General features: G+C 48.4%; 1 protein-coding gene across 4 annotated transcripts; it reads left to right on the plus strand.

The window, feature by feature from the left end:
* The first annotated feature begins 3585 nt into the window (after nucleotides 1–3585).
* Nucleotides 3586–10407, plus strand: LOC100835087 (auxin transporter-like protein 1). Of its 4 annotated transcripts, none has more exons than XM_010234269.3 (8): nucleotides 3586–4068; nucleotides 4260–4488; nucleotides 4589–4774; nucleotides 5302–5414; nucleotides 5532–5715; nucleotides 5997–6094; nucleotides 7809–8274; nucleotides 9638–10407. In XM_010234269.3, exons 2-8 carry the CDS (start codon nucleotides 4291–4293, stop codon nucleotides 9860–9862), a joined length of 1470 nt encoding a protein of 489 aa, XP_010232571.1. In that variant the 5' UTR covers nucleotides 3586–4068; nucleotides 4260–4290; the 3' UTR covers nucleotides 9863–10407. The 4 variants fall into 4 exon arrangements, with proteins under 4 accessions (XP_010232571.1, XP_014754853.1, XP_003564646.1 ...); XM_014899367.2 differs by having other exon boundaries at nucleotides 4265–4488; XM_003564598.4 differs by having other exon boundaries at nucleotides 3586–3972.
* Nucleotides 10408–10656: the final 249 nt, after the last annotated feature.

The following is a 10656-nucleotide window of genomic DNA, read 5'->3' on the forward strand; positions in this document are numbered from 1 at the left end:
GGCAAAAGGCAGAGGTTGCTGCTCTGCCTGCTTCGCTCATCAGCTCGTCACTTAATCTCGTCCTTGTTCCGATCCTCTCTGCATATTACTAATTTTGGACCAAAATTTTGTTAGTGTGGAAAATGAGTGAGATAAACAATAGTGGAGTAATATTAGATGAGATTTAAGTCGCATGAGAACTCTCTGGATGGAGAATGTTGGGAATATTACTCCACCTTGATTAGATCTGCCGGTACCATAGGAAATCATTGATTTGATATAAAAGTTAGATGCGGGAGAGGAACTCATGATGCAGCTGGTATCAGTGGTCAACTTATAGTCTCCACTCGTTGGCCGAGCAAAAATATGTATTTGTGAACGATGCGTCACACTACATCTATGAGCACCTCCTCTCGGCAGTTAACCTTCCGCAGCACCCATGTCAAATCGGAGAATTAAACTTGGGTGGGTTGGTTTCATCACAAGGAACCAACCACCTGACGCTCGGTTTGCAAATTTTGCACTTTTTTACTACCTTCAAATCAGAGCATATAGTTATCCAATTTTATTATCTATATAGATATGTACCTAACACGGTTGTACGAAAAACTCACCTAACCAAGCTCCAGATACTCAAATGGCGCGCATGGGTCCAGCCAGGTTCTTAAGTACAACTACTCGACCCTACTTTCTCCAAAAAGAAGGATTAGCTAGCCGGCCTAAACGAGCCAAGCATTTCCTTTTTATTCGAGAAAGGAGGAAGAAAGAACAGCTTCGATGGAGCACTCGATGATACCTTAGCTAAGCTAACATGATTAGCATGCTAAACAATCCCTCTCGCTTCTGCTGATCTTTAGAATTCTTCCTTTTTTCCGCACGATGCCCTTTAAACAAGGTCATATTTTTGAGGCACCGATCGATCCCATCATGATTAATTTTTTTTGGTGCCGCCGCCTGCCAGTATGGATCTCTCCGTCTTAATCAATCTACATCCACGCGCTCTTTCGGAAATTCGATGGAGTAGAATCAGAGCGCTCGAGTGCCTTGCCATGGTAATCTTTGCACTCTTTGTTCGTAGTCCTCCGCTGTGGGCGCGCCTAGTTCTGGCAGGCTGAAACGCTTTCTGCTCCTCTTCCGAGGTTCTGTATTCCGTGTTATCGTAGCTGGGCTGGGATTGCTGCAGCAGCATGCATGCTTTGATGCCATGGTGCGTACACGTATTGCAAAAAAAAAAATCATATTGTGTGCTTTGCTAACATGGTGTGTCAAAGCTGACGTGGTATCTGAGTGTTGATTTTTGAAAACAATTCTAGATTATGTCGTCCCATATTAAGTGCTGAAATATTACATGTATGCAGACGTATTTTAGTATATAGATACGTCCATTTTTAGAAAAATGTGTGTCACTTTTAATATTGGACGGAGGGAGTATATGTTTTTGTACATAAATGTAATTTTTCATTAATAAATATGTTTATTTATGTACAAAATAATGTGATGGAGTAATATTGCATTGCAAATTCATAAATTTATTTTTCCGGTTTTGCTATTTCTGAGTAGACTAAAAAATAACTATTTCTAAATCGATGCTAACAACCATTCGATCCAATAACTGAGATTTGTGCAAGATTCATTCAAGTCAGATAGAGAGAAAATCTTGATTGAATGACTATGATTGTTGACTGAGAAATAATTATTTATAAGTTTTATTTTTGCGAGAAGATGTTTTTTTTGCGAGAATAATTATTTATAAGTTCACTGAGAAATAGACACTCGCTTACTTTTTTAGTCCGCACAAATATTTCTTCATGATATTTCAGAGGGGCATCTATAGAACTCTGTATGCCTATGACATGATCAGCTTAGAACAAACTTGTTTTGCTTCTTTATTTCTTTTTCTCTTTCTACCCTCCACCTGGAAGAACCCGCATGATGTCTGCTGGATTTTTGCTGGACAGTTTGTGGAAAAATCAAAGCGTTCCCTTCCAAGTAGAGAAGAATTTTGCGAAAAGCTATTGCATTTAAGCTCCACTCAGATGCATGATACTCACTTAATTGATCGTTTAACTCAGCTGCATGATACTCGCTTAATTGATGGTTTAACAGTGACAAGATGTGCATAAAAATTAAACCTTGCAAATCAATGCGGCGAGATAAAATGGAGATGGCAAAACTGCCTGATGACATGCATCATCGGTTTGACTGCTCCTCTCCTAGACAATGCCAGCTTGCCAGGCTGAACTGTGCAAGGTGAGCATGTCTTTATCTCTTGTATAAATATTATTTTCAAAGTCATTGCGAGTCCATAGCACTATACTAGTGTGCAAAACAAACAAAAACCTAACAGCTCATTTGGTACCCTACATTTCATTTAACTTGGTATAAATGAAATGAAATCAAAAATTTCATAAGATTTTATTGGGTTGAATTTGAATTCTGAATTCAAAAATCATGTTTGTCTGCCACATGGATTTGAAGATTGAAACACAATCTTAGAGAAATGATGGTTTTCAGAGAGGAATTTGGTTAGTTATGTATAGTGTGATTCCATATAATTTTAGATTGAATTTTTGTACTCACTTCCGAAATGAATCCTAGGAATCCAGCCCAAATGATCGGTGCCAATCGAGTTGTAAGCGTTTTAGCGAAAAACTGCATTATTGCATTTCCATGTGTTTTGGTAAGTAGACGTAGTAGATGCTCACTAAAACACATGAACACAGAAGGAAAGAAATCACATGAGTCATAAGCAAGGGGAATTTTATATTAGTCACGTATGCTGCCATCCAAAACTAACACTCATATTACTCATTGATTGGGAGCAACTACTCCCTCCAGGTCACAATAAACATGATGTTTTAGACATTAGTCATTTTCAAGATCAATTTTTGACACTAAGAGCATTTTAGTTATGTTATAGAAATACTTTTTGGTTCAAATCTATGCATGTAGCTTTCAATATTTAAATCTATATAATTTGAATGATATTGGCGGTGAAAGTTTTCCAAGTTTGACTTATCTACGTCCACAGTGCCAATATTTGAATTGATCGAACCAAACGGAGCAAATAGCAGCAGATATTGTTGAGAATATTGTTTTGCTTGTTTCCCAGTTGGACGTACGGTCTGGGACTTGGGGGTGATCCAACCGGTGGCAGCGGGTCCCGGATTCAGACAGTCCCCTTCACCTACCCAGAGATGGCAATATTTCCAAGCTTAGCATGAGCCATCAGTGGTTCAGTACGCACAACGGATGTTTCTTCGCACTCTCACTTTCTCACTATCTCAGAAAAAGAATGCAGCAACAGGAAGCGAAGACTTTTGAGAAGCCAGCAGTTAATACGGCCTCCTCTCGCTTCCTGCCGTTGCGGGAGCTATTTTATTGATCGAATCCGGTCACCCACGTAGTTTTACTTCTCCTTCTCCCACCCCCAACAAGCGTAGTAGAGAGGAGACAGAGAGGAAATTCGAAGAAGTGAACTAAAGAAAGGATACGAAACGGAAGAGCAAAATGTAAAAAAAGGAGGAGGAAAAAGCGAGAAATCAAGAAAAGTAAGGTCTTGGAAACGCCCGGCCAGCTGAGCAGGGCGTTATATAAAGCCGCAACTTGTTCCCTTCCTATTCTCCCCCCATCTTCTCCTCACTCTCGCCGGATCACCCCCACCCTCCTCCTCCTCTCTCTCTCTTTCTCACGCACACCTCGCCTCACCTACGAGTGTGATAGCCCACAACTCTGTCGCGCGGGCTCTTTCTCTCTGTGTGTAGCCCCTCCTCCGTCCCCCATTAACTCCTTCATAAAGGGAGAAACAGAACAGAGGAAGAAGCAGAGAGAGAGCTGGGAAAGAAAGAACACGGCGGCAGGGGGAGGCCCTGTAATCTCGGCTAGCTCTTGCGACTGTGCCAACACCCGGGCGGCGCGGCCACCACCACGCTCCTAGCAGCAGCAGCCAACAGAGCTATCTATTCTAGCCCGGCCTGCAGCTTCGATAGCACAGTAAATTCCGCTCCCATTCCTTTGTTACTACAGCACACCCTGCATTTACTGCCCATCACTCCGCCCGCGATCTCCAAATCTTTTCCTCGCAGAAAGGTTGGTGTTGGTGTTGATGTCCCCTGCTCACTTGTTTATAAATTATGCATATGCGCGTTGAAGTTTCTGGCTCCCCTGTTCTGTTCTGCTCTGGCCTCTGGGTGTTGTCTGCGTGTTTTGTATTGCGGGGTGTGTTGTTTGCTGTTCCGGATCTTGATCCAACGTGGTTGTGCTGCTCCGTACACGCGCAGGACAGGAGACAGAGGACAGCGCGTTGAAGAGATGGTGCCGCGCGAGCATGGGGACGAGGCCATCGTGGCCGACGGCAACGGCAAGGAGGAGGAGGTCGGGGTCATGGGCGTCGGCGCCGCGGACGGCGACGAGGAGCAGCACGGCGCGGGCGGCAAGTTCAGCGTCACCAGCTTCCTCTGGCACGGCGGCTCCGTCTGGGACGCCTGGTTCAGCTGCGCCTCCAACCAGGTAAGTAACATTCAGCAGAGAAGAGAGAGAGAGAGAGAGAGAGAGAGATACACAAAAAAGACATGATCGCTGAATGGGATTCTTCGTTTGTTTGTTGCAGGTCGCGCAGGTGCTCCTGACGCTGCCGTACTCCTTCTCGCAGCTGGGGATGCTCTCCGGCGTGCTGCTGCAGCTCTTCTACGGCTTCCTGGGCAGCTGGACCGCCTACCTCATCAGCGTCCTCTACGTCGAGTACCGCTCCCGCAAGGAGAAGGAGGGCGTCAGCTTCAAGAACCACGTCATCCAGGTACCACCACCAATCTGCCATATACCATGCCGTGCTCGCCTCGCTTGCTCTGTCGCTCTTCTTCAGTTCAGTTCGTCGTCTCCTCCACACAACTCCTTCCTCCCATCATCATCTTCGCTGGTAGTAACGGATTGCAGTTTCCTTCTTCCCTCATCCGGCTTTATCGGACACGCATTTCGGTCGCTGTCGATCGATCCATCCGTCGTGGCTGCCAACTTTTGCGGGAAACGGTAGCGAGTGCTTGAATTGGATCCCCTCTTCGCCCCTGCTTCTTCATGCGTTAGATATGCACATTGCATACTCCTCCGCAGCTCTCTTCCCGGTTGCTTGTCAAACGGAAAGTGTTTGTACAAATGGAGTGGATTTTGGGCGTTCCTTAACCTTTCCCGATTAGTCGCAAAAGCAGAAACTACATTAGCTTCGGAGTAATTATGACGAATAATTAAGTAGTACTCCGTACAGAACTGTGATTTATGGTGTAAGAATTAATTAACTAACCCGAGGAAAAAATTCGTGATGTTGACCAGTGGTTCGAAGTGCTGGATGGGCTCCTGGGCCCGTACTGGAAGGCGGCCGGTCTGGCCTTCAACTGCACGTTCCTGCTGTTCGGCACCGTCATCCAGCTGATCGCCTGCGCGAGGTCAGTAGTAACTTCCTTTTCCCTCATCGCACTTGCTGCTGTAGAGTGTAGAGATGAGATGAGATGAGCGTTGGAGGAGCTAATGAATTTTCTGCTGTGTGCTTGGTTCTTGTGCAGTAACATCTACTACATCAACGACCGGCTGGACAAGCGGACATGGACGTACATCTTCGGGGCTTGCTGCGCCACCACGGTGTTCATCCCCTCCTTCCACAACTACCGGATCTGGTCCTTCCTCGGCCTCGGCATGACCACCTACACCGCCTGGTACCTCGCCATCGCCGCCCTCATCAACGGGCAGGTACGTGACCCATCCCATCCAAATCGAGCCAATGCATTTGCATATTTTGCTTTGCAAACAGATAGATTAGATTCATCGTTCATTGCTGCGCACAAAGCTGAAGTGCGGCGGTGGCTTCCTGGACCGTCCTTGTCAGCTCCACAGTAGTCCAGTCATCGTCAGCAATCTATTCTATCCCGCTAGCTAGCTAGCTGATTGACGGGGGGACGCACCCAAGAACCCCTACATCTTAAGGCTAATTGATCAACTGTTGTTTGATGATCGTTGTGTGCCGTGTGCAGGTCGAAGGCGTGACGCACACCGGGCCCAACAAGCTGGTGCTCTACTTCACCGGCGCCACCAACATCCTCTACACCTTCGGCGGACACGCCGTCACAGTGTAAGCACCAAATCCTCTTTCCTAAAATGCCTAGATAGGTTAACACTAGTACTAGTACTTATTTACGAGGATGTGGTTGTAACGTGTAATGTAACGCTGACGCCGAAGAAGTGAACTTTCCACACTGAGCTGCGGCAGCTTTTGCCTGTCGATGGGGAAGGGGACGGAAATCTGGTTCTGGTTTCCATTCCAATGGTCCCCTTCCACATCTGTGGTGTACTTGCAGCAGCAGTGACAGTGTACTGTACGTACCCACGCTAGTAGTACTAGTACAACAGAACAGTCTACTTAATCTTAATCCTACGAATAATTATACATGGTTGTAGCTTTGCATCAGTACTACTACTGGCTAGAGCCCCATGGCGCACGCACAGATCCCAATGCATAGTTAGGGGCGCTTAAAGAAATTCTAGGCTGTGCGTGGTGGGGTGAAGTGGGAACCAGCCTTCTTTACCTTGCAGCCATTAGTCCGGTCGTCCATAAAAATGCAGCGATCCAGCCGCTAAAAGCTTGGTGCGCTCATGTGCATCCCAAAGGTCCCCCTAGTAGCACACACACATGACATGATACAGCCTAGGAGAAAAAAGAATGGAGATGCATATTACTACTAGCCACTATGGATTAGAATAGACCCCTTTATTCCCATTGCCCAGCTCTTGTGACTAGTCTATTGCTTGGATCATTGATGTTTCTTGCTTACTAGGCATGATTAGCGGGCATGCGATGAATAATACACTAATAGGCGTTTTCAGTAGTGCGGTGTTCAAACAGCTTGGTCGCTAGTGGGCGCCGTTGGGCTGGTGATTTGAACATTTTATATGTACCAGTCTTCGGCGATTAAGTACTCCTACTTGTGTGTGCTAGTGATGGAAAAACGAAAATGCTCGGCAATTTAGAGAGGCCTCATGTAGGGGTGCCGGGGCAACTATTTGCAGATCATAGCGTGCCGAATGTTTGCCTATGTTGAAGTGAAAAAGAAAAATGGGCCATGCTTTCGTTTCATTCAATTCAGCTAGTGCAGAGTTCACATCAAGATATGCAATTCCTTCCTAGTTGCCCTCCATCCATGGATTGGGACATCTATCTATTCTTGGTGACATGCCATCTCTTGATGATTCCGTTTATGTTGATAGTATTAGGCCAGGCTAGCATAGAAAAGCTTAGCTTAGCCTTAACTAGTGGAGTGAAGGGGACAGAGACCTACTCCTTGTATCCTAAAAGAAGGAGGTGAATGTCTTTGTTAACCTTGACATTCAATGCACCTCATCGTTCCAGCTGGTTGATAATTCCAAGTAGAGTTTGGTGGTTACTGCCAGTAGATCAGAGTGAAGTGGCATGTGTTTACTAGCATGATGCAGTAGATCTCGCTGTCAGCTGAAGCAGAGTTTTATTAGGCGATTAGTAGTAGTAGTAGTACAACCGCAACGGACTTATTTGGCCGTATTTGACCTGGGGAGCGCACGCATGTTGCAAGATTCGAAGAAGCACCAGCTATATCATTATTTTTTCCGCCGTCCTCGCGTATCAGTTGATCAAAAAACTGAAGTCTCTGCGTCATTGACTCGCATGTGCAGGAGGCCGGCCGTTTTGTCCGTTAATTTGTAGAATTGATTTTTGTGGAGCCAGTACAATCATGCATATGATGAATGGATTATTTTCTTCCTTGGCTGGATGATTAACGATTAATTTGGGTTGTTCGGATGGAAAAATGCAGGGAGATCATGCACGCGATGTGGAAGCCGGCAAAGTTCAAGTACATCTACCTGCTGGCGACGCTGTACGTGTTCACGCTGACGCTGCCGTCGGCGTCGGCCATGTACTGGGCGTACGGCGACGAGCTGCTGTCGCACGCCAACGCCTTCTCGCTGCTGCCCAAGACGGCGTGGCGGGACGCCGCCGTGGTGCTCATGCTCATCCACCAGTTCATCACCTTCGGCTTCGCCTGCACGCCGCTCTACTTCGTCTGGGAGAAGGTGATCGGGATGCACGACTGCAAGAGCATCTGCCTCAGGGCGCTCGCAAGGCTCCCCATCGTCGTCCCCATCTGGTTCCTCGCCATCATCTTCCCCTTCTTCGGCCCCATCAACTCCGCCGTCGGCGCGCTACTCGTCAGCTTCACCGTCTACATCATCCCCGCCCTCGCCCACATCCTCACCTACCGCACCGCCTCCGCCCGCGCCGTAAGCTTTCTCTCCGCTCAATAATCCCCGATTCTCCGTCTCCGTCGATCCTAACTTACTAACTTGCATGGTTGAACTTCTCTATTTCGGCACGCCACGCATTGAATGGCAGGTAGGCTGATGATAACATGCATGATCCTAGCTAATTCTTCCTTTTAAAGGAGTACTGTGGGCGCATAGTTTTTCTTTCTTTAATCACTTTCTGCGACCAAACTGAACCAATCATTGGCAGTAGGATTAACAAGGATTAGACGGAGCCGTGCACCGCATACTGGTCCGGCCCGGCCGGCCTTGCTTTTAGCACCAGTGGTACCACATCCATGGTCCATCATGAACAGCACCCTGATTGGAATCGCAACACGGAGGCGTTAGAATAGACCGTGGAGATCCGTGCACACCCGGTTCTTGTTACTCGCAAATCCACATGGGCAAATCGATCCCACAATCGTTGAATCCGGCCAACGACCACATTAATCCGCCCGACAACGATATGGATCCCATCTCATCTCATTTCTCCCTTTGTTGCTGCTGCTGATCTCCGTCCATCCGTCAGTTCGGCCGTCGCTGTGGGCTGTGACCGTGGTCAGTTCTGGAGCTGGTGCCCCAGATTAGGAGTCTCCTTCTCTGGCTTAGTACCGGCCTACATATGGTGTCATGGCATGGTCCATTGGACGGACCATCCCTCGCAGCTGGTCCCCGGCCGGCTGCAGCACAGGAGCAGAGGGGAAGAATCCAACCGTCCAATGCACCGCGGCCGGGCGACTTTCGCGCTGGGTCACCGGGATAGCAACCGTTGACATCTAGTGCTAGTTTGGGCCTGGGGCTTGGCTGGCTGGCTGATGTGGGTTGTGGGCAGCTATAGCTATAGGAAGTCGGCACTGCTGGTGCACCGTGACATAACTGACGCTGTCACGGCTGGAACATGCGACCCCGGCCTGGACATGGAGGCTCCAGAAGCGGTGTCGCCTCGCCGGTCGATGTCGCGGCGTTGGCCCGGCGCGCGCGTCTCGGCCATGGCTGGCTTTTCGCGTCAGCGATGGCAGCGCTAGGCGTTGATGGAAAGAAGGAGAAGGCGAGGGGGTCGATGGCGATTGAACTTTTTCTGGTGTGGGTTGTGAGGTTCCTTTCCCCATGTCGATTCCTTGTTTTTTTTTCTCTTTGGCTTTTGCAAAAGGAAAATCCGGTGTGATGGTCGTACGGAGGAGGCTCAGGCGAATCAGACGGGCACGTACGACGTTTATCTTGTGTAGTGGTTCTTCCCGTTCCATCCATGCATAGTACTCTATCAACTTGCTGTGTATACTGTAGTATATTCTAGCAGCTTCTGACGAGTTTCTTTTCCTGATCTTGTGGATGCAAACAGAACGCGGCGGAGAAGCCGCCCTTCTTCCTGCCGAGCTGGACCGGCATGTTCGTGCTCAACGCGTTCATCGTGGTGTGGGTGTTCGTGGTCGGGTTCGGGCTCGGCGGATGGGCCAGCATGGTCAACTTCATCCGGCAGATCGACACCTTCGGCCTCTTCGCCAAGTGCTACCAGTGCCCCAAGCCGCCCGTCATGGCCGCCGCGCCGTCGTCGTCGCATCACTAGCGCCTCCGACAAAGTCCTGTGCCACCGCCACCGCCACCGGAAGGAGGAACCAAGGAGCCAGCCCCCCCCCCCCCCCCCTCCCGGCCCGGCCCGGCCCGGCACAAACCCAGTAATGCTTGCTAGGTTTTGGTCGCCTTGTAATATACAAAGCCTCTCCTCTCCTAGAGTGTCAGTGTCACACCATAGTAGAACAGGGTATTGGTAGGGGGAGTACGTCCACCCAGAGGCCTTCCTCCCCGATCCATCCATCATCGGTGTCCTTGTGTTCGTGTTTGGCTTGTCCCCACCCACAACCCACATATATATGTGATGCTCGTCATGGCTTTATAAGATTTGCAGCACATGCCACACATTTCATATGATATGATGATATAACATAGTATCCGATAGGTTTTTTTTTCCCTTTGTTTCTCGTTCTCCGCTGGAGCTAGCTTCGGTTGCTCCATGCATGTGTGTTGTTGTTTAGCGCGAGTACTTGCTGCTTGTAATGAACGATCGATTATTCCTCTTGCTAGCTAAAGGCGAAACAAGGAGGCCTTTGTTTACTGCGTCCGCTTTGGATGTTCTCGGTGTAAATGTGGCGACTCCTCGCTGTGCCTCTCGCCTTTTGGTTCGTGTCGTTGCCTTTGCCAAGCGATCAAATCATATCTTCTCGCCGAATTCTGAAAGGACCATAAAGATCGGGAGGGAGGAAGAAAGATGTGCTCGGGGTCGCAGTAATGAATATAAGGTGGTCGTCTGGTGGAGTGCGGCGTGGGTCGGCGCTGAACATGATGACACGCACACTAGAGACT

Source organism: Brachypodium distachyon, chromosome 2 (assembly GCF_000005505.3).
Source record: "Brachypodium distachyon strain Bd21 chromosome 2, Brachypodium_distachyon_v3.0, whole genome shotgun sequence".
Taxonomy (NCBI): Eukaryota; Viridiplantae; Streptophyta; class Magnoliopsida; order Poales; family Poaceae; genus Brachypodium; species Brachypodium distachyon.

Excerpts from the sequence above, each read along its gene's own strand:
- LOC100835087 (XM_010234269.3), top strand. The coding sequence starts at position 4,291 with ATGGTGCCGCGCGAGCATGGGGACGAGGCCATCGTGGCCGACGGCAAC. Across the intron at positions 4,489-4,588 it reads TCAGCTGCGCCTCCAACCAG|GTCGCGCAGGTGCTCCTGAC; the intron begins GTAAGTAACATT and ends TGTTTGTTGCAG. Across the intron at positions 5,716-5,996 it reads CCGCCCTCATCAACGGGCAG|GTCGAAGGCGTGACGCACAC; the intron begins GTACGTGACCCA and ends TGCCGTGTGCAG.